Source organism: Balaenoptera ricei, chromosome 3 (assembly GCF_028023285.1).
Source record: "Balaenoptera ricei isolate mBalRic1 chromosome 3, mBalRic1.hap2, whole genome shotgun sequence".
Classification (NCBI taxonomy): domain Eukaryota; kingdom Metazoa; phylum Chordata; class Mammalia; order Artiodactyla; family Balaenopteridae; genus Balaenoptera; species Balaenoptera ricei.
The window spans coordinates 149,720,373-149,744,967 of NC_082641.1; the positions used below are offsets into that span (position 1 = coordinate 149,720,373).

Sequence of the window (24,595 nt, forward strand, 5' to 3'; positions counted from 1 at the left end):
ACTCCTGGCCACTACATCAGCAAGTCTGGTGGATTCTCTCTGCCAGAGAGATTCAACATCTCCTTCTCATGGGTCTCCACTCCCCAAGGATAACCGCTATCCTGACTTGTAAAAGCCTAGATTAGTTTTACTTGGTTTTGTACTCTATTCATCCATATTGTTAGATGCTGCTGTAGTTAATTTATTCATATCACTGTGTAGCAGCATTTCATTGCTTGACCATGCTAACAATTTGTTGTTTATTTTACTGTTGATGGATACTTGGGTGAGTTCCTGGTTTGGGGCAGTTTTTAAACACAATTTTTAAAGGTTACACACTCCATTTACAGCTATTACAAAATATTGACTATATTCCCCATGTTGTACAATACATCCTTGGAGCCTATCTTATACCCAATAGTGTATACCTCCCACTCCTTCACCTTTATATTGCCCCCTCCCCCCTCCTCACTGGGAACCACTAGTTTGTTCTTTATATCTGTGAGTCTACTTCTTTTTTGTTGTATTCACTAGTTCGTTGTCTTTTTAGATTCCACGTATATGCAATATCATAAAGCATTTGTCTTTTTCTGTCTGACTTATTTCACTTAGTATAATGCCCTCCGAGTCCATCCATGTTGATGCAAATGGCAAAATTTCATTCTGTTTCATGGCTGAGTAGTATTCCATTGTATGTGTGTGTGTGTGTGTGTATACATATATATATATCAACCACGTCTTCTTGGTCCATTCATCTGTGATGGACACTTAGGTTGCTTTCATATTTTGGCAAATGTAAATAACGCTGCTATGAACATTGGGGTACATGTATCTTTTCGAATTAGTATTTTTTTTTTTTTCAGATGTATACCCAGGAGTGGAATTGTTGAGTCACGGCAGTTCTACTTTTAGCTTTTTAAGAAACCTTCATACTGTTTTCCACAGTGGCTGCACCAATTTACATTCCCACCAGCAGTGTAGGAGGGATCCCTTTTCTCCACATCCTTGCCAACATTTATTATTTGTGTTCTTTTTGATGACAGCCATGCTGACAGGTGTGAGGTGATTTCTCATTGTGGTTTTGGTTTGCATTTCCCTGATGATTAGTGATGTTGAGCATTTTTTCATGTGCCTGTTGGTCATCTGCATTTCCTATTCAGTTCTTCTGCCCATTTTTTAATCGAGTTGTTCATTTTTTGTCGTCGAGTTGTATGAGCTGTTTCTATATGTTGGATATTAATCTCTTATCAGTCATATCATTTGCACATATTTTCTCCCATTCAGTAGGTTATATTTTCATTTCATCAATGGTTTCCTTTGCTGTGCAAAAACTTTTAAGCTTAATTAGGTCAGTTTGGGGCAATTATAAACTTGATACCTCTGCTTCCCATTGCTTTAAAGATAAAATCCTGAAGTTGGCTGATTTGACCAATTGCCATCTTATCTGATACGTCCTCCTTCCATCATTCCATCATTCTGCTCCACCACTTGGCCTCCACTTAGTTCCTCAAAAGGCCAAGCTCGTTCTCATCTCATAATCCTTGCACATGCTATTCCCTCTCCCTGAAACTCTTTACCACTCTTTCTCATCTTTACTTTCAACTTATATGTCTGCAGACTCTCCTTCCCCCAAACTTAAACTAGGTTCCTTCTGGTTTTTCTGACTCATGCTGCCACCACTCTTTTCCTTCACAGCACTTAAGACAACTCATAATTGCATAATTATGCAATTCATTTGAGTGATTATTTGTTTAACATCTCAGTCCTGATGAACAGAGCACCTGTCTGACTTATTTGTGACCATGTTGCTGGTGCCTAGAACAGTACTTGGCACAGAACAGAAGCGCAATACATATTTGGTAAATGAGTGACTGAACTTGCCATATCGTCAGGGAGCCCATGATCAAGAGAGACAGAAAAGCCTTTCTGTATTTACCATGCCATGTGATGGATGCTGCAGGAGAGGGATCTCAACTGAGGCTGTCTGGGGAAGACAGAAAAACTTCCATTTCAGAGGAAGTAGCCCTTGAGGTGATATTTTATAGAGAGCTGCACAACGCCAGCAAGAACCATTCACACTGTAGTCTAAATATTGTCCTGTGGAGGTGTGCAATGCAATGGGATAGATTTGAAGGAGACCCAGGAAATAAGCCGGCAGAGAGAGAAGGAAATCAGGCACCAGATGGGGGCAGGAACACATGCAAAGGTATGAAAGTGTCACCCAGGAAGTTGTGTTGGGGGAACAGCAAGTACCTCTAGAGAGTGAGTAGATGTGTAGCGCGGTGACAGTGAGTAGGAGAGAAGCAACAGATAAAACCTGAAAGCTAAGCAGGGAGCAGATCATAAAGGACCTTGACCACCTCATTAAAGAGCATGGCCTTTGTCCTGCGGGCAGTGGGGAGCCATTAAAGGCTTTAAAGTTGGGGACATATTCAGATGTATTTCCTTTGAACACCTTGTCTTCTCCTTCACCAGAGCCTCTACACAAGAGATTCCTGAAAAGCTCCACCCCATCTTCCCCCCACCACTTAGAATCACACACACACACACACACACACACACACACACACACACACAAATACACCTTCTTTCCTATATAGTGAGCTCCCATGGCTTTAGATTTCATGCCCACCATCACTCCCTCAGGGAAATCTTCCCTGACTGCCTACACTACACCACAGCCCCCTGCCACTCCCTCCCATAGCATCGAATAGCTCCACCTTACAGAACTTCTCAATTATAATTTTGTATTTGTGTCTGTGATTCTGAGGTTGTCTCCCATGCTCCAAACCATAACCTCACTGGGAACAAGAACCACATCTGCCTTTGCTCACCATTGTAATCATATTGCCTGTCAAAGTGCCTGGCATGTACTAGATACTCCATAATTATGTGCTCTAAGAATGACTGTTTAACAAAGATCCTTCTGCCTATTCATGCAGAGAATCCATTGGTATGGTTGAGTCTACAGGCTGAAGGCTGGAGCTTTGCAGTAGTCCTTAGGGGAGATACTGAGTATGTGAAATTGAGTCCCAGGGATGTTCATGCCCAATGCCCCAGCTAGGAAATGTCAAAGTAGGCATTTTTAACCCATGTCTATCTAACTGCAGAACCAAACTCCATTGACTGTATTTTCTAATTTTCTGTATTCTTGATGCTCTGGCATTTGGGGCCTTCATCCTGGAGAGACTGCCCCCCTACAGAGCTAGTTAATTCCTAGGGATAACAAATGACTACTCTGCAAATGTGCCTTTGTATGCAAGCCAGCCAATCCAGAGCCCAGACCGCAACGGTCTCCTTTATCTAACTCTCACACACCAAGCCAATATTCTGTCTGCCCTAAATCACCCCAGGGCCAGGTACCAGACAACTAGGGACCACCCCTGTAGCCCAGAGGCTGCCACATTATTCACACTTTCCAATCCTAAGCTTACTCAGCATACCTATCCTGCCTTGCCGATTCCTTCCCACAAAATCCCCAGCAAAGGCTCTGGGCCACGCTCTCCCCTCTAATCCATCTCTGCCTCCTGACTGACCCTGGTGCTTCCCTGTGTGGCCCTGCACTGGCATACTGTGCCTCCCATTTCTAGGGATCTGTGAGTATAAACTTCTTCCTTCATGACAGTCACTTTCATGTCTGTGTGTCTTAAGGTACCTGATTAAAACAAATCCTGGGTATGAATTTTACCACAAAAACCCTTTAATGCATTTAATGCAGGTGTCCCAGTGTCCTGACTCCTTGAGGATGCAACTGTGCAGTGAACACTCTAGTCTTCATTGCTCTCAACATGGCTTCTCACAAGGCACTCATGAATGTTTGAAGATAATAAGCAGGAAGCTCTCAGGAGCCCTCTCTCCGGAGCATCTGCTTTAGGCCCAGGCGTGGAGCTTCTCTAGTGGCCTCGGGACCAACCAGTTTTACAAATTATCAACATCTCCCCATTAGCTGTTGCAATATTAAATTGTGTGACTGGAAATGAATGAATAATCCCACGGGCAAGTGAGGGAGACCAAGCAGCAGGGATTTAATAACAAGTCCTGCCCTCTCTCCAAGCTGAAGGTCTCCCTAATTAAATATTAAAAATCTATCCGCACAGCTACAGCAAAAAATTGCTTTTTCAGCAGCGTCGCTTTCAGAAACTTCCTCAGAAGACCAAAAAGCTGTGGGACTATCCTCTTGGGGACCCAGATGTGGAAGCAAGGGAGCCGCCACGTGACAAGCACTCCTGGGCACCAGGCACAGGTCGTGCACATACCTTGTCACATTTAGTCCCCATGAGGACCATGAGACCTGGGTTAGATCACATCCAAGTGACAAAGTTAGGATTTTAACCCAGTTTGATGTGGTTATAAAGCTCATGCAATATAACACAGCAGTTAAGAACATGGGTCTTGGCATCAAGCAGACCTGGATTTGAGTCTCAGGTCTGTCATTTACTAACTATGCGGCCTTGGGCAGATTACCTTACATCTCTGAGTCTCAGGTTCTTTGTCTTTAAAAGGGTAGCAGTGTGGAGCTCACAGGGTTTGGGAAGGGTTACGTGAGAGAATATACATGAAGCCCTAGATGCTGGCCTGGTGCCTAGGAAATGCTTCTGAAATATCAGCTACTATTCTGACCAATGGAAGACCCTCCCCCCTCATTCCCACCCCCTGATATCTGAGAAATGCCTCCTCTAGACTAGAGGGCACCCTGTCCAAACTGCTGCTTCTAGCTGGGCTGTGTCTCTTTTCTTCATAGGTCAGGGAAGAGTTATCAGGAACTGTTTATCACCTGCTGAACCTGTACTCCATGCCAGTTGCATCTTTGTTCATCAACTTATTGAAATCTCACAACAGCCCTAAAAAGTAGAGATGGTTTCTACTATTTCCCAGTGTTAAAACTGAGACTGATGAATCTAACATGTTGCCAAGGCTACACAAAGATTCCCCAAGCCAGAGGTGCCCCATCCTCATCTGCCCACCCCCAGTACCAGGGCTTCCGAGGTGTTCCACATTTGTTCTTTAAGTCGACTTAAAAATAACCTTCATGGATTTCTCCTTTTTAGAGATTTGTACTTAATCATTGCAGAAAGTTTAAAAAATACACATATAACAGCCATCCAAACCCCAAACTTCACAGATAACCACTGCTAAAATTTTTATATATGATATCCTAGAGATAGGTAGATAGATAGATAGATTGATAGATAGATAGACAGATAGATAGATAGACAGAAATTTCCTATTTTATAAAGCCTGCTTTTTTCCACTTCTAGGAATATTTCTGAGAAATGATATGAAATATGTACAGGGTTACTCACATCCTTAATCCTGGTCCCATTGCTTCCTAGCTTCCTAGACTTTGCTTCAATAATTATTACATCTCTTTTGCATATTTAATCTCTCCCTTTTACTTACAACTACTAGGACCTGTTTCCCTCTTCAGGGTCATGGGCCAACTAAAATAAGAATAAAGAAGGAAGTTACTGATTAGCTAGAAAAAAATCTTAACAGTCCTAGGAGATTTTCTTCAGCTTAGTTCTCTTGATGACATGGATTCAGGTCTCCAGCCAAGCCTGACTCAGCCTATGGCATTCTAAATAGGAATAACCACACCCCTTGGCATTCCAGCTGAAACTTCAAATATCTCAAATTGTAGGTATTATTATTAACTGATAGGGAGAAAAAGACTTTCCTCCCTTACCCTCACTTGCAGAGAGCTGGGACCAAGTCTAAGGTCTCAGTCCTGTTTGCTTAACAGAGGCTGTCTATTGCAATGAGCCAGCAAAGACAGGAAAGATGCAAAGCCATCAGGCAGAGACCTGCACTGCAAAGCCATTCTCCATGAAGTCCCAGCAAGTGGGAAGGGGCCAAGGATGCATCAGTTCTCTTATGATTAACATCAGCCCTCATTGGGTGATTAATATTCTAACTCATAACTCTCCACTGGCTTCTCAAAAAAAAAACAAAAAAACCCTCTGTACTGTACTTGCTTTGCTGTTTGCCACTCCTAAAACTGTTCACATGGGCCCCAAGCCTGGCACAATATGGTCCATGCCCGCCTCACACTCCTCTGTCCCTTATTCACCACGTCCCAGCCTCCAGACGTACTGGGGGGCTTCCTGTCATCTCCTAGATGCAGATGTCACCTCCTAGAGCAGGCCTCTCTTCTTCCCACCGCAGAGTCCTTGGAGAGGCTGTTCCTTCCCTCTGCCCTCACTCTCCACCTGGCCATCCCCTTCCCATCCTTCTGGACTGCTACAGAGAAGCCCTGCAGTTACGGCTAGGTCTTTCTGTTTAAGTTCCTATGACATCCCCTACCTTTCCTTCATAGCACTTTGCTCAGCTGTAATTCAGAGATCATTTGCTTAATCTCTACCTCCACCCCAGGACACACATCACCCCTGTTCCCATTGGATTGGCCAACACCAGTCACATGATCATACCTAACTTCAAAGGAGCAGGAAGTGCATCCAAAGGAGCAGGAAGTGCTTGGAAGGAGAACCAAAAATAGTTTGTGATGAGCACCAGTGATCATCACAATATAATGTTTTGTTTGAAAAAACTTTGATTCCACAAAAACAACATCACAACAAACACAACTAGACCCATTGCGCTAGAAAACACCAATTGCACTGGGCCAGACTTAACTAGGACCAGCTTCACAATGAAATAAATGGCATCTGTTTACATTATCCTACTCAAAATGTAATGTTTTTAACCAAAACATTAAAATTATAATAGAAATCCACACATATAGCTTAAAAAAAAATTTCAAACAGGTACAAAGCTGTAAAGTGAAAAGGAAAGTGTGCCTTCTCCTGCAGTGTCCCCACCCCGTAATCCAGTAGAATTGATCGCTATAGACAGAATTTATCAGGCCTCGAGATGAAGGCGGGGGGCCTGGGAAGGCTTCACAGAGAAGGCATGTGCAGAAGCTGTTTGGGTTTCTTATATTTGAGACTTAATTTTCAAAGACTTCTATGATACAACTTAAGCTTTACTGTAAGCCACTTTGAGACTTACCTCTAATGATGAGAAATACTGTTTCTCTCAGAAGGGCTGGGAATTCCAAGCCACAGCTCCAATCTGGGAAGTTTCATCAAAGCATCACTCCAAGCTTAGCAGTTGCCACCCACCACTCCTCAGATTAAATAGCTTCAGAGCCCTGTGACCCACTAATGCATTCACAAACTAACTCAGCTAATTAACCCTGGCTCCTTCATCCTCTTAATCTACAAAAGCCTTCCAGCTGGCCAACCCTGGCTAATGGAGTGTTATGTGGGCTCTTTATAGGTTGCATCCCTCTCATAGCCAAGCAAAGACACCTATTAGAAAGCTGAGGCCCCTGCACTAAAGTGAGGAGGGGACTTCACTGAGTGCCTTCTACAAGTCAGGCACTTTCTGTGCAGTGGTTCCTCTGGTCCCAACAGCCTGGGAGATGGGTGCTACTGTGCCCATTTTACTGTGAGTCTCAGAATACAGAACTTGCTCAGGCTCGTCCACTATTAAGCTGCAGGGCTGGGATTCAGACCTGACTATTTTGGCTGCAAAGCTTACCATTATTCCCCACTTACTGATGCCTAATTGGGTTGCCGCCTTCCCCGACCACCCTGTATAAAATAGTGCCTCCCGTGACCCGTTTCTCTAGTCCTGTAACCCTGCTTTATCGTCATTCACAGCACACATCACCACCTCTGTTCACTTCTGTATCCCCAGTGCCTGGAAGAGTGGCTGGCATCTAGTAGGCACTCAGTAATTATTTGTTGAAGGAGTAAATAGTGCTGTGAAAAAAATACTGGATTGCCAGGACTGACCTGAGTTTAATCCTGCTTTGCCAGGAATCCAGTGTGTGACCTTGGACAAGTCCGGTTCCCTCTCTGGGCCCCGGGAGCCATATCTGTGAAGTTAGAGGGCAGGATCAATGTACCTCTCCGTAACTCATATGCTCTGTGACTTCTACAACTTGTCACCCAGAGTGGAGGCTACCCTCATACTCAGAAACAGGAAACAAAATTAGAAATGCTAAATGGATGGCAGAGTTTGAGGCAGGGGAAGTTATGGGGAGAAAAACCCTGAAGCCACTTGGTGTCTTCCCTCCTGCCACAGACTGGGCTCTGTAAATCCTCAAGTGCAGAAAGTGTGAGAAGCCTGGGTAGAGGAATGTAGCCCCTGATTTTCTGAGACAGAGGAACAAACACAAAGATAAAGGAGTGGGCCCAGGGGAGACCCATAGGGTGGTCCTTTATGCCAGTAAGTATCTGACTGTCAATCAGATGATGAGATTAGTCTTTGCACTTCTACTCACCATCTTGATAACCTCAGGGATGTCTCATAAGATCTCTGATTCCATTTCTCTTAATAAAAGGCAATAATAATATTTTCTCTTTTTTCTCTGAACCTCAGTTTTCTCCTCTGTAAAATGAAAATAATATAACGCGTATCTCACAGGAGCTAAGTGATGTGAAGAGTGCTCTGTAAAATAGAAGGCTGAAATGTACTGAAACAGAACCTGTATGTCAACCCCATTCTTGATGCATGTGATGTTAGCAGCACAGAAGCATCATCTAAGGACACAGCCTGAATCTGTACAAAGGTCCTCTCTAATCACAGGGCACCCTTTTTTTCTCCATGTTGCTTGGAACCCAAAAAATGAAATTCAGTCACATTTCTAGAATATCACAAAACACACAGAAGTCACTTGGAAAAACATGGTATGGGATAGGAGAGAGGGGCTGTTAAACAGGACCAAAGACTCAGGCAGTTAATGTAAATGAATGATGATAGATAACAACTCTCCCTTGGTCTTAGTGTTGGAGAGGCAATAGGGAGTAGTAGGGTCTGTGGTTTACTAGAGTACACTTGCTCTGTCTAGAGCGAGCAGCTTCTCCTCCGCTCCAGCCAGTTGTTCTATGTGATAATGCAGGCCTGCATAGCTGTAACTTCAGATTTCTAGAGAGAAGCCAAAATCCATATTTTATGTGAAATAAATGTTGGCAAAATTCACATTTAAAAGGAGTGAGATAACAACTGTACCCTGTGGACTGCCAGATTGTGATTTCTGAACTAAACTGTCAAATGATGGAATTAGCCACTAAATTAGCCAACTGCTTTCCAGATAGTCTCTTGGCTGCTGTCTTGGGACTCTTAATGTAATTCCCATTCAGCTCCTAATAGCTCTGCACACTTTTAGCAAATAATGAACACTTAACTATTCACCTACTATGTGCAAAGTAGATACTAGACATCATATAGTGGGATACTAAAAATAAAACAAAAATAAGGACAAGACACAGTCTCCCTACCCCCACTCCACCTCACCCTACTCCTGTAAATGTAAACTGCAACACCCAAAGGTAGATTCTGATACCTACTGGGTGATTGTTCAGACATAAGAAGTGCTTCAGGAGTTTGGACAGACCGAGAGCTTTCCATGTGGTGGTTTCTGAGAGCTGCCCGGAGGAGATGGCTCTTAGGTTTCAAGGGTGCCTGGGATTGGGATCAGCTGATCACATGCTTTGGCAGAGATAGGGGTCCACATACCAGTAGAATCTGCAGCTATTGCAAAAGATCCATGCCGTGTAGTTGTGGGGAATTGTTCTGGAAAGGTAAACTGGGCCCCCAGGATAGACTTCAATGCCAGCTGGGGAATCTGAGCTTTATCCTGAAGATTCAGCAGAGAGGTGGTGGGTTGTAGTGGGGTGAATTTGATGGAGAGGGACCCCCTTATCCTGCTTTCTCGAGGATGAGAAGTCTGGGTGCAGGCTTCAGGGGCCCCTCCAGTTTCGACTCTTCACCTCTTGTATTTTATTTCAGTCCACACAGAATAGACAAGCAGGACAGAGCTTCCCCAGACAGTCTCATGCAGGCTGTGCTTAAGTGGGGCTGTGCAGGGGGTAGGGGTGGGGCTGGGGGGTGGAGGAGGCCTTTGTGGTAATGACCTGGATCCTGAAACAATTCAGAGAGGCAACAGGGCTTTTTAACAGGCAGTCTTTCCATTTTTTTAACGATGGTTTCATTTTACATTTTTATTAGCCCTGCACTGATTGTTCTCGGGCTCTCTGATGGGATGTGAGATGTACGGACATTTATAGAAATCAAAACATTAATAAATCACGAAGTTCATAACGTCTGATTTGCTTCTAAATGAGACAGAACTATTATCACCATAAAGTTGCACATAAAATAGGCCCAATTGTGATGTATTGGACAGTCTAATCAAAGGCATTTGAGTGAATAACCTTTCCACCAAAGAAGGAAACAATCAAAGCTGAATAACTTCATTAATAATTCAAGGTGTGTCTGCCAAGGCTTCATTTATTAAGTGCACGGTTAACAGGCTTCCGAGCTGAGTCCTGGAGATGACACCTTGCCACCTTCTCCCTGCCTCTGGGCAGGCAGGCAGGCAGACATTCTCAGACAACCTGGCTGCAGTCCTTGCATTTGGCAGCTCCTGTTCCAGTTGAGGGTAACATCCAGTGCCCTTCTCCAGCTAAGAAATGGACCATAGCAGTGCACACTGTGACTGTCTGGATTATTAAGGGCAGAGGACATGGAGCCATGTAATAACTCTAAGGGAGAAGAGGCAGGAAATTTTCTCAGTGACCGGCAGTTATTATGTCTATTTGCTAACACTGCAGGCCCTGCATTTCTGGTGTCCACCATCCACAGAAACTCTGCCCTGTTCCCTGGCAGTCTGCAGACCGAGATGCTTAACAGCTCTTTCATCCAGAGTCTTGTGTTTGCTTATGCCCATTGCAGTTAATATAGGATGATAATATTCGCTTTAGCTAGTTAATGTCCAACCTGAACTGGCAACTGGGTGCCTGTCTGACAGAGTAAATCACAGAACAAGAAAATTTTCCTATATTGAAGAGAAGCACACGTAATTAACTAGATCCATCAGAAAAGTTGTAATCATGACCTAGAAAGTGTCTAACAGACATGATTATTGGATTCTGCTGTTGAGAATGACCCTTAAAATCACAATCTTAATACACTAGAAGGTGGGAATAACATTTTTGTGCACCTACTGTATGCAGAGAGCACTTTATATATCTTATCTCTTTAGATTCACAGCTACGAGATGGGTCTGATTATAACTCAAATTAGTCTAATGACCACATACCTCCTAGGGACAGTGAGATGATTAGATCAATTCTAAAACTATTAGCATGCTCTCTGAGCTCACCAAGACAGGCACTTAATATGAGGATACATTAATACTGAATTCCAGAAAAAGCTCACTTGGCCAGTCTCCATTATTTCCCTGCTTGTGATTATTCTGTATGGCATACAGGAGTTTATTTTTCCACTAACAAAGAAAGGGTTTATTTGGTTGGGTTACAGGGGCTAAACCTACTCTGTGAAATTGAGTATTTCACGAGTATTGAACTGGTTTTCAGGTCTTTAGTACATGGATTTGGGATAGTTGAGCATAAGACAGCTCTTCTAAAATAGTAGTTATAATGTGATGGAGTCAGGTCATACTGGCGAATCATGGGTTTCACTTCCCAAATCCATATTCAGTGACTTCATGTTGATAGTCTGAACTAGGCTATGATGGGAATATTTGCACCAAGGATATTGGAAAATTGCATCAAGCAGGCTTCTCTCCCAAGAGCCAGTTGTTAAACACTTACCAGCGCATCAAAGCAAGCTCTCTGCTTGGAAACCATCACTCAGGAAGTTGTCAAGTTATCTGGATGGCAGTGAACTACTCTTCAAAAAGCAGACTGAAAGACTGACACCTTAGCCTGACCTTGATCCAATGAGTTTCCATGAATGAGAAAATTCTATGCCAACCTGAGATAAGTCTTATTCACATGGCAATTTTACTTTTCCTTTGAGTAATTCCTTCAGCCTCTCTCTGTACCTTCATTTTTCCATCTTAATACTAAAAGCATCTAGACACTATTTTTTCCTCCTCCTCATTTGCAATAAATCATTTTAGCCTCCCAGTCAAGAGAAGTAACAAAATCCCACCCATGTAATCCTCTGATTTCCTGCAGAAATATTCTAGAACCACTCATCCTGCGTAGTATGCCCTCTGTCCCCAAAGCAGGGCAGCCACTGCTCATTAACTGACTGTCCCATGTGCTGGAACTTCAGAGCAATGTCCAGCTGAGACCAAAGGAGACATGGTGGGAGGTTTCCCCACTGCTTCCTGAAAACTAGCTGGTGGCAGGATATAACTAATTCCCCCCTAGAGCTGGAGAAACTGCTGGAGCTACCTAAATAAATCATCAAAAGTTTCATCCTGGGACACTTTTTCCAGACAAAGAGGTCCACTTACAACATTATCTAGAGATTTTCGCTTGTGGCTTAGACACTGCGGTGAACCTGACATTTATTTCTACTCTGCAGGCTGGTCGGGGGCTTAGCTGGACAGAAGTGTTTGCTTTGGAGATGAGGGGACACAAGAGTCCCTAATACATGTAGCCTTGCTCCTTGTCCTGAAACACCTTTTAGGGCTCCTTCTTCCTGCCAACCCTGGGACGTAGGTGACTTACTTCTTTCCCAGGTGTTTCTTTGTTTTTTCATTCTTGGTGAAAACTGTGTGAATGTTACACTGCCACACAATCAAAAGAACGGTGACTTACGTCACAATCTGTGTAGTGATTTTGTGGACTTTTAATAATTGCATTACATTCCTGACAATTTCTACCACTACCACCACCCCCAAGAAGTGCAAGGTGCATCTGACATGCCCCTTCCACACACCTCACCCAGTGTGCTGATCTGAAGGCCACCCTCAAAAACACCCCCATTTAAGGAGGAAGGTCAGAGAACTGAAATACTTTCTCTCTCTCTGTCTCTCTCTCTATCTCTCTCTCTCTCTATATATATATGTGTATATATACATACACACATATATATACATATATATATTTCAAGTAAGTATATATATATATATTTCAAGACATTTCATCTGGAAAACCTCCCATCTGATGGAAGTAGCAGTACTCAAATATTATTTTTGGTAGGACTCTGTTTTTTTTCAGAACATTTTCAGGACTAAGGGGTAAATGAATGAGAAACATAAATTCAGTTTTGTTTAAAAGGGTCAGGAGGGTTTCAAGATTAAGAGAACCAATGCTTGGAGCAAAACATGATTTGAGTTTTACTGAACCAAGGAGACTGAAAAAAATGTCTGGAACACTCAGAAAAATCTTTATCAAGGCTCAGCACTCCTGGGACTCATCGTTAAGTTTATAAAATTCAGAGCTGATGAGTTGTGTGCTGTGTGTGTCTGCTTGAGCTTATGACTCACCTCTAAGCCTTGGCTGTAAGAATCTCAGCCTCCAGGATTATACTTAAGGGTCCAAATAGAGTTTATTTCCCCCTCTGCTCCACACAGACACCAACAAGTATCTTCACCCCTGATTACCTTGGGTAATTTGTCAATCAAAAGATGGGAAAGGGGCTTCCCTGGTGGTGCAGTGGTTGAGAATCTGCCTGCCAATGCAGGGGACACGGGTTTGAGCCCTGGTCTGGGAAGATCCCACATGCCGCAGAGCAACTAGGCCCGTGAGCCACAACTACTGAGCCTGCGCGTCTGGAGCCTGTGCTCCGCAACAAGAGAGGCCGCGATAGTGAGAGGCCCGCGCACTGCGATGAAGAGTGGCCCCCTCTCGCCGCAACTAGAGAAAGCCCTTGCACAGAAACGAAGACCCAACACAGCCAAAAATAAATAAATAAATTTAAAAAAAGATGGTGTTAAAGTTGCCCAGAATAAACCAACAAACTATGTATAGGGGAGAGTAAAAAATTACATTTTCAAATGCCAGCATGCTATCACTAATATAGTCTCCAATGTAACCAACATAGTTTAGGCAACATTAAAAATGAATCTCTGGAAACACGAAAAATATGATAAAAGAGATAGCACAGCATTCAATTTCATGCACACTGTCACATAAATTATTTGCAGCTCGAGTATGTTATGCTCTTTTAAATTTCCCTCTGGGTACAGTTTTAATGGCATCCCACAAGTTTCAATATGTCATATTTTCATTGTCATTTACTTCAAAATACTTTCTGATTTCCAGGAGATTTCTTCTTTGATACATGGGACACTTAGGAATTAGAACCATGTTGCTTGATTTCCAGACATTTGGAGATTTCCTTGTTTTCTTTTTACTCTTGATTTCTTGTTTAATTTCCCTTTGGACAGAAAACATTCTGAATAATTTCAGTTCTTTGAACTTTTTTGAGATTGGCTTTAGGAGCCAGGAAACGATCAATTTTGGTAAGTGTTCAATGTGCACTTGGAAAGGGTGTATATTCTATGATTGTTGGGTAAAGAGATCTACATGTGTCAGTGAGGCCAAGTTTGTTCACTGCATTGCTCATATCTTCTATACCCTTATTGATCTTTTGTTTTATCAGTTTCTGAGAGAGGTGTTTTAAAATCTCCAATTCTGATTATGAATTTGTTATTTCTCCTTTTGGGTCTGTCAGCCTTTGCTTTATATGTATTTTGAAGTTATATTCTTATTGCATACTAATTTAGAATTTTGTTATGTCTTCCTAGTGAATGGCCCCTTTCATTATGAAAAATTCCTCTTTCTCTCCAGCAAAGCTTCTTGCCTTAAAGTTTATTTTAGCTGATGTTAAAATAGTCATGACAGGATTTCTTGATTCGTATTTGCATGCTGTATCCTTTTACATTCTTTTACTTTTGCCTTTGCTGTGTCTTTATGCTTGCAAGCAGCATTTAGTTAAGGTTTGGTTATAACTTGAAGATTACTCTCTTGTATGGAAGATTTTCTATTTGCTTTTGTATTTCAGCAGTTTTACTGTGATGTTCCTAGGTGTGGTTTTTCTTTGTGATTATCTGCTTGAGGTTTGTAAGTGCTTCTTGAATCTGTGGCTTGATTTATTATATCCATTTTTAAAATTCTCATTTATTTATCTCTTCAAATATTGCTTCAGCATCATTCTTTATCTCCTTCCTTTTTGGAACTCCAATTATACCTAAGTTAGAATTTTTCATCATGTCTTATGCTCTTATCTGTACTTCCCATTTTTTTCTCTCTTGTGCATCAGTAAGTATATTTTTCTCTCGACCTATCTACCAAATCATTAATTTTCTCTTCATCTGTGCATAACCTACTGATAAATTGGTCTATTTAGTTGTTAATTTTGGATAATACACTTTTCAATTCTAGAATTTTAAACTTACTTTCTTGTATATATTCTGGTCCTCTGGTAGAATTCTCCACCTTTTTATCTATTTTCTTGAGCATATTTCATTATTATTTTAAAGCCCATGCTTGATTGGTCCAATATCTAAATCCCATAAATTTATTACTACATTGCTATATTTATCTTTTTCTTTTGGTCCTGTTTCTTAATATGCCTGGCAAGTTTTCAATGAAAAATGGACATTAGAATAAAATGTAAACTACCTAGCTCAGCCTTCAACTTCTAGGAGGTAACAGAGTAGGGGCAGATAAACTTAATCCAAACAGGGACTGAGCTATTTTGAGGCTGGATTTCAATCTTTGAAAGGCCTGATCTATTTCTAACTTGTTCTTGCTCCTAGAATGTAATCCTTTAGGGGTCAAACTGAAAGCCTGGGTGTTTACCAGGAACCCTCTCCTAGGAAGACCCAGAACTCCAGCACTTAACTCCCAACACTGTGAGCCTGCCAAAAGCTCTGTTTAGCTCTACCACATTTCGGCCGTGGCTTTTGCTCAGTCTCTCTTGACCTGTGTCACTTAGGAATTAGCAAAAGCCTTGAGGGAATAAGCAGCTAGAGCTACCAGGCTCATTTCTCTGTGGCCCCTCCAGTCTGGGCCCCTCAAGTCCTGAATGTCTTTGTGGCACTGATCCAGTTTTTGTCTTCCCAGATTCCTGAGAGTTCTGCTCACATTCTTTGCTTAGCAGACCATTTTTGCTCAGTTTCTCAATCTCATTACCCATGCCACTTTATATACACTTGAGTTAAAAAGCAACATTGATTGTCAGACTCACTTTAATGAGTTTTTCTTCCCTCCAGAATCATGGCTTCTAAAGTTCAGGCTATCTTGGTAGCTCTCCAAACAGATGTGATTTTCTTAATCCTCCTTTTCTAGCTTTTCTCAGTGAGAGGTCAGCTCTGCTACAAGAAAGCTTACAATTCCAGGGCCTTTCTGGCTTCTGTGCCTTTTCATATGCTGTTCTTTTGTCCCTCTTCCTTCAAGACTCAAATAAATTATCACCTCCCCTTGAAATCTTCCCTGCGGCCCCTTCTGGTCCCCCTCCATCCAAGTGGCATTAGTTAAGAGCTTCCTCCTCTTGGCTCCCAGTGTCTTAGCCATATCCACACTGATTGGAATGATTTGCCAATGAAGAATTCCAGACCAGCAATTCATAATATTCTACAAACAGGAATATTATATTTGGCCCATGCTATATGTATAAATGTTAAATTCCTTGATAACAGCTAGGAATCAGGACACAAATCATCTTTTAATAGTAGCATCTCTTGAAAGATCTGAAGATCTGGACTCACCAGGCTTAAATTCTACATGACAACAACTGGCTGCATAACAGCTATTTCCCTTTCATGGGGCAATGGCTCTCCAGCTCTCAGTCCCCACCACTCTCTATGGTTGTACATACATCATCCAACTCATCTAAATTACCTACCAACTAATATTGGCATTAGAGTTTGTAATTCTTGGTCTATGTGTGTGCCCTACCCATCAGTCTAAGAACTCCATATGAACAGATATTATATCTTTTCATCTCTCTCCCAATACCTGTCACATTCCTGGCATGCCAGAGAAGGTCAGTCCATAGTTTTAGACATATCTCTGCAAGAATGCTACCCTAGCATTTTTAGAGCAGTAAAACTATTCTGTAGGATACTATAATGGTGGATACATGGCATTATACATTTGTCAAAACCTATAGAACTATACCACACCAAGAGTGAACTCAAATGTAAACTATGGGCTTTAATTAAAAATAATATATCAATCCTGGTTTTTCAATTGTAACAAGTATACCACACCAATGCAAGATGTTAAAACAGGGGACACTGTGAGGGTGGGGTACATAAGAACTCTCTATTTTCTGTGCAATTTTTCTATAAACTTAAAACCATTCTAAAAATAACCTCTACTAGAAAAACAAATAAATACAAATGCTACCTATCAGAGTGATAAAAGGGGGCAACTAAATCCAGCAAAATAAGTTTCTCCCATGGGATTCAGGTCAGGAGACAAGAGCAGAAATACTTACCAAAGGACACCCACCTATACCACCACTTTTAGGGGCAGCAGGAAAATAAGCCTTTCCTGCCTGGGGTTGTGGGTAAGGGGTGGCTAAGACACACTTAAAGTGGTGGCTGGTCTGCCTTATGCACTCTTGGTCAGGGATACTGGAAAGACAGGAGGGAGTTCACATAATAGCCTACAGAGGAAACTAGGCTGACCCCCAAATCGGCCCAAAAAGGCCAGCAGGAGAGCAGCAAATAGAGCCTGTTTCCCACTCTCTGGGACCTGGATCCACCCTACTCCACTGTGTAATGGAGGATTTTCCAGGTCTGATGTTTTTCCTTATGTTTTACATTCAGTGTAATAGGGGATTTTGCCTTCAACCACCCTGCCCGCTCATCCTAATGTGCTAATTCATTTTTTCAGTGGCCCTTTTTCCTCTTCTGCATCTGTGTTACTTATCAAGCTTGAGAAGGAAAGAGAGAAGCAAAGACTTGTAGATTGTAAGCTCCATGAGAGCAGGGAACAGAGTTGTTTCCTTCACTGAGATACACATAGTAGGTACTTCATTGATAGTGGTTGAGTGAGTGAATAAAGAATCCTGAAAGAATGCAGCTTCAAATCACAAAGTGGCAGAGCGTGGCAATGGGGCCTCCGTTGTGGCGGGTTATCTGATAAGCCACTCTTCAGTCAAACATGCAGGTATTTCCAAGGCCCACCCACATCCGTTCATCCCCTGCCCCGTGCCATCCCATCTCTCTTCGGGCTGCATGGCTGCATGGCTGCGGGCACGCGCAAGGAGCTCCCTGCTGGGGGCCGTGGGCACTGCAGGGGGACCCCTTGCTCTTGCCTGTTCTGACCATGGGAGAAGGTCAGTCCCAGCTCTGCTAACAAGAGACTTCTTCGCATATGTCAAGCTGGATAGTGACCTGGACACCCTCAGAGCAGACTTTCCATGGAAAATAAAAGTGTGTTTTGCTTGTTTGATGAGTGGTTTTGGTAAAATGTTTTCTTACTTTTTCCTAGACATCGCCTGGTGGTATTACCAGTATCAGAGAGGTAAAAAAGTTTAAACTAACTTGACTACTTTGGTCACATTACTTTCAGTGGGAGAGCTTCTTAATCATGTATATATTTTGTAATTCGTCTTCTCACTGACCAACTTTCTGTGCCCCTTAACAGCAAACCCCACCTAAATAGAAACAGTTGGAAACATTCTTTTAGAGACAAGTTACAGGAAAAATTTTGCTCCCCTTAAGAAACTGATATGTTTTTCTCTCACAGACGATAAGATATATGTAAAATCTCAGAGCCAATTTGTGGCTCAAGTGTAGTAACTGCTTAGAACAAATGACCTGAATTTCTATGTTCTCTTTTTCCCTGTGGTCTCGACCTCCTAATCTAATCAATATTTTCTGAGGCAGTTTTTCCTATTACCTTATCTCTTTTTATTTTATTATATGTATTTCATATAATCAGCTTCAAGTCCTTTGTGAAACAAAGCAGAATGTGTTTAAATAAACAAATAGTGAGGAAGAGAGAGGTGGTTGCCTGGGTGATGTGAGGTAGGAGAATGGTAATGGGTGGAAGGGCAAGTAGGTATAGATCAGGAGCCAAAAACTCAGATGCCTGCAGGACCAAGCAGGGAACACAAATGAAGTAAGTGAGCCAGGGGTGAAGAGAGGGCGCACTAGAGGCTTTCACTGCTCAGAGGGATCAGCCCCTGCTGAGCTCTGGTAAACTGTTACCTTGTGAGAAGTTGAGACCAAAGTTGTCAGAGAATCCCATTTTCCAAGAGAAATCAGAAATCCAAACTTGTGCGTGAATCTCTCAACTTTAAATGTTGGAAATTCCAAACAAAATTAAAACACATTTTATGGGCCAAACAAGACCTATCTTTGGACTGTGTTCATGCCAATGACCAACACATTTTGTAACCTCAAAACTAAATGGGTGGTTACACAATCCAATCCGGAGACCCCATGATGGAGAAAATATTTTCCAGTACAGGAAGAAGGAGATGGTCACAGCCATGGTCTTTGGTCATGTAATGGTTATGGACCTAACAGAGGAGACCCTCAGCAGAGAGAAGACCAAAGACTTGGGCCCTCCTATTGCTCATAGTCTAAGGGCCTCACTTGTACACGGGCACAGAGCTTGTCAAGAAGAGAACTACTGCAAGGCTGGTTACAACCAATTTGCAGTTTTGTGCTTGAGGGAAGCAGAAGCCATTGTAGAGGCACATGGAAGCCAGATTTATAAAACAGGCCCTGTACTGGCTGGATTTGAGGTCCAGTTCTGTCACCAGCTGGCTATGTGACCTAGGACTCAGGCAAAGCCAGTTAGTGACAGAGTGTGGAAGACATCTCCCATGCTAGAAGTCCTCAACATGGGCTCCATGTGTTTGAAAGATACAGGAACTCATGGAAAGTATAGGCAAAGTGCCATGGTTAGGTGCATTTTCTTTTTCTAAGAGGGCCTATAGCTTTCATCCACACTCAGAAGAGTCTGTGACCCCCAAACAGTAAGGTCCACATAATCTGAATCATCTCCTCCAAACTTTCCTTCATTCTGGGAATTACCTGTGTAGCATCCTCTACAGTTGGTTATTCCATCTTGCTTTAACTGCCCCCAGTGATAGATTGTTCGTCACTTTTTAAGGTACTTATAGTTAGAAAACTCTTGATCTGTTAGGACCCCCATCTTACTAATATTCTGATGGAGAGGGTAATGTTCCCCCGCTTCCCACCACACACAAAGTTTTAGTGGGACAACGGGCATGAAAACATTTTACAGAGTAAAAGTAGTTTACAAACAAAAGGTATTCTGATTTATTCTTGTTAGGTAGTGATCACCATTGTATTGGATCTCTGGGTTAATTTTTATCTTTATCATCCAACTCAACCTGACTTAGTAACTGGCTCAACATTATTTTTAATAATAAAAATAATAATAACAAGCAACACTTGGCCTCAGAAACTCTTAACAAACCTCAGAAGAAACTGTCAAGGAGGCTCGCATCTGTTAATTCTGTTTCCTCTTCCTCCAACCAGAGAGCTGGGCCACCCCCCTTCCCTTAGTGGGACCGCCTGGATAGCACTCAGAGGCTCCCCGGGGGAAAACAAGGATTTTAAAACCTCCGCAGCCCCTTTCAGAGTTTCTTCAGAATATATTTACAGTGGCCAGAACCATGAAGCATACAAAGAAAGAGAAGGGAGAGCTGATGTGAGGGAAAAGAATGCTTAAATTATGCAGAAGCCATTGTAGAGGCACCCATAAGGTTGCTATGAGTGTAGGCAAATTAAATTAGTGTTTTCCATTCCCAAATCATGACCATGAGAGTCACAATCAGCACATTTTTATAAAGGAATGATTAAATTTGAGAACAGAGTATATCCCACATTACTGAGGAAAAGTACCATTTCATGAAATGGTACTCTATTTCATGAAACCCTTGCTTCAAAACATTTTATAAAATTTTCCCTTTATGTATACTGGATTATGATGTAAATTGTAATTCTTAGTATGAAACACAGTAAAAAAAAATTCAAGAACCACTGGTTTAAGCCCCTAACACCCGCCGTGCGGGCGATTTCCCAGCATCAGCATCTTGAACCCCAAATATGTAAATTTCCTTCAGCAACTGATGTTACCATAGTCTGACAATTAGAGGGTGATGAAGAAGCAAAACAAAACAAAAGCTTGGCAGTCAATATTCAGATGTTACAGAATCTCTTCGATACAGAAACTGATCCTGCTGGTCAGACAGTAAACAAACCAGTTCTATCTTAATGAAGTGGTTTTAATATTTGATATATCTATAATCAGTGCATTTTTAATGAAAGAGACGGTAAGCAAGTGCAGTTTCTGAGTCAGAAAGATTCTCTCAAACTTCTGCAAAGAGATTTCCCTGAGCTTGTGAAGAATCTAATCACAGTCAATACTGAAAAAAAAAAAATCTTTTAAGCTTCTGGATAAGGTAAACTCGGAAATGTATACTAGATGCCTTCAAAAATACATCTTTTCTTCCAAAAATACATTTGTGTCTTCCTTATTTACATTTTAATATAACTTTCACCTCTTTTCAGGGTTAAACATCTGTGCACTTTTAAAAATAAAATTGCTATTAAATCTAATGCTAGGAAATTTAAACCAACAACTTGAATTCTAATTTTAAATGAGTTGAAAATATATGTGAGTATTCTGAATTAGACTTACGTGGGGTTTTTTGTTTGTTTGAGAATGCTGCAGTATTTAAGTAATTGCTACTTAACTTGTTAGCTAGAAACATAACAGTATTTAAAGGCTCTATTCAAATTATAAGGATATTGGCCACTTGCAGCTATTTTGCATAAACAGAGTCTTATTTATATTGAATAATCTGCTTTACTCTCTGTAGGATAAGATGATATGTGTTTCCCAGTATGTAAGAAAGATGACAATTGGGAATTGTTACCAGGTTCTTCTGTCTCTCCCTTGGAACCTTACCCAAATGTCCATTCCCTTAGAGAGGAGGTATAAGATATAAACTCACTTTGACGGATTCCTTTTGCACTGAGATCAGAGTCTCAAAGGAAAAGTGACAATTGCGGAGAGAATCTGATGCAAAAAGACTGACACTGGCTAGGGAAATGCACACAGTGTAATGCACCTGCTCAGCCTGTTCTCTCAGATAGAAACTCAGCCTGTCCTCACTCTCCATCATCATGGAGTGATGCCCATCTCATCACTACTCTTGCCAGCCCATATTTACAGTTGTTCAATACATGGATTTGGTGATGCCTGCATGGCAACAATGGGCCAAGAAGGTTAGATGGCAATTGATTCTTGATTGGAGTAAATTTATAGAAAGCATTCTGGCAGGGCCTAGAGGAAAACACTCACTTACCTTCTGTGATGGTAAAACGTTGAAAGTTATACTTATTTAGATTTTGTGATCCTACAGTAGGAGATGGACAGAGCAATGGGATACTTTAAATGACACTTTCTAAATAACTAGTGCAAAATTACATTGCATTGTATAATAGTACATGTAGGAGGAATAAACTACTACTTAAAACAACTGTTTTTAGAGCCCTTCAAATACTTCAGAAGCTTTCATTTATATAAAGTAGCTCCCATTTAAGTCATTTTCCTATTATTTAAGGATGTCTGGTAGATTTTACAATACCGGGAAGTGCATTCATATTTTTAAATTAATACTTAACATGCTGTAATTTGTACTTTTTGCCAAATCAAGCTAGTCTTCCTCTAGTTTCCTAAATGGTGAGAGTTTACTCTATGGTTTTTTTTTATAAATTTGTCTCCCTTTGCTGTTTGGAGGATGTTAGTCAATCTGCTCACTTACCTGTGTCTCTAGAATATTCAGATGGTTCAATGGGCAGCAAACTGAATATGCAGAGCAGTTATTCTGAAAGAAAAGGAAATGTTTTTATATGGACTTATCTTTAGCACTTCTGCCCTCATCTCCACTTGGAACACGTTTATCTCCAAGGCTCAAGCTCCCTCCCTAGGTGGTATCCAACACAGCTGGAGTAATGGCTGGACTGATGGTAAGACAGAAAGTGACTGAGCAGGGAGGTGGGGTTCAAAGCAGGAAGGTCATCTGCAGTGTGACCCCCAGCCCATGACCTTATGTCTCAGGTCACCACACCACCCTTTTGACAGCCCAGACTGTGGGCTGACAAGTGACCACCAAGGTTAGCCGCTTCAATGCCATCTCCTCTGATTCCAGATAAGATTGAAGACGAGTTGGAGATGACCATGGTTTGCCATCGGCCTGAGGGACTGGAGCAGCTTGAGGCCCAGACCAACTTCACCAAGAGGGAGCTGCAAGTCCTTTATCGAGGCTTCAAAAATGTAAGACCCACACGGCCTCTGAAGGCCCAGGCAGGATTTCCCATTTGGGACTAAGCTCTCCCAAATGCCAAAGGGACCCATCAGAGAGATTTTTGCACATGTGTAGTTGTAAAAGGAAGGCCAAATCTATAAAGGAAACAGGAGAGCAAGGTCACCTGGCTAGAGAAAGATGCCAGGCAAGAATGAGGCAGTCTCAGTAGATGGGAAACTGGCCAATAGCCCAGAGACTTCACAGGATGGCACAGCCTTGGCCCAGATACTAGCTTTAGCATAACCCATTCACACTGTCAATATTGTTAGTGCCCCAGAAATGATGGGATTTAGGTCTGCTGCTAACCAAGCTCACAGACTGAAGTACAAGCCTGATAGCCAATGTATTAATTTACCTCATTATTTCATATATTTAGCCTCATGATAGCCTTGCTGGAAAGGTACTGGTAGCCCCATTTTACAGGTAAGGACACTGAGAATCAGAGAGTGACTCACTCCAAGTTACAAAGCTTAGAAGGGGCTGAGTCAGGATCCAAACCCAGGTCTTTCTAATCCCAAAGCCCAGACTCTTTCCACCTCACAGTGCCAGTTCTCTGATGACATCTCATCATTTCGCAAAGCAGCTTCAGTCCTAAGGTGGAACTATCTCCCGGCCACTCACCTTGGAGATACGGAGGTGCACAGGTGGTTGCCCAGTCCCTGCCCACCAGGGATCACAAGGAACCCCGAGGCTCTCAGACACTCCCGCTAACTCTCCCCCTTTCACACAGGAGTGCCCCAGTGGTGTGGTCAATGAAGAAACATTCAAGCAGATCTACGCTCAGTTTTTCCCTCATGGAGGTGAGTCCAATCTTGAAACAGATCCCTCCTGGCTCCCTCTCTTCATCCTCTGGCAGCCTTCCTTCCTCCAAGTTCATACTTCCTTATTATCTGCCTCCTCCTCAAGGTTGGGGAGAACTCAGAGCAGAATTCCTCCCTTATTGCAAGGTGTGGAATTCACTAAAGCTTTAGCAGAAAAGAGCTCTGAAAATGGACCTTCTCCCAGAGAGCAGAGTGATAAAGCAATATCACAAAATCTCCTAACAGCTCTATAAAGCTGGTATTTTTATCTGCGATCCGGGCAACTACGTCTCAGGCTAAGCAGTTCACGGAACATCGCACAGCTAGTGAGTGGCAGACCAGAATTTGATCCCAAAGAAGTGTCTGTCTAAAGCTTTGCCATGATAGGCCTACCATTGTGCTATACTCCATCCTTTCCTTAAAATAGCTTTCCTTGAAAAAGAACTTTAGTAAATACCAGAGACTATAAAAATAAAGGAATCCAAAAAGATGCAGGTTGAATAAAATTGTGCTTATAAATCAGGTGAGCAAGTGTGCCAGGCTCACAGCCGCTATGTCACTCCGCCTGACTCCTGCAGGAACCTGCTCTGACCCCACGGGTCTGGGGCATCAGAGGCTCTTCCTGTGGCTTCAGTGTGTCACATGCCAACTTACTTCCTGCCCCAGGAGCCATCTCCTGCAGGACCCCTTCCCCGGGTCCTGATGAAACAGAGATCCAAGTGTCCCAGACACTT

The 24,595-nt window shown here is 42.2% G+C and overlaps 1 protein-coding gene across 4 annotated transcripts in view; it reads left to right on the plus strand.

Moving 5' to 3' along the window:
- The window catches only part of KCNIP1 (potassium voltage-gated channel interacting protein 1), a 356,323-nt gene that overhangs the window by 322,246 nt on the left and 9,482 nt on the right, over positions 1-24,595 (plus strand). For 2 of the 4 annotated variants that reach the window (XM_059919626.1, XM_059919629.1), the window contains exons 2-4: positions 18,198-18,230; positions 22,906-23,030; positions 23,792-23,861. In XM_059919626.1, coding sequence (XP_059775609.1) covers positions 18,198-18,230; positions 22,906-23,030; positions 23,792-23,861 — 228 coding nt within the window. The remainder of the gene's footprint in view (positions 1-18,197; positions 18,231-22,905; positions 23,031-23,791; positions 23,862-24,595) is intronic. The other 2 variants (XM_059919627.1, XM_059919628.1) reach the window with 1 other exon arrangement.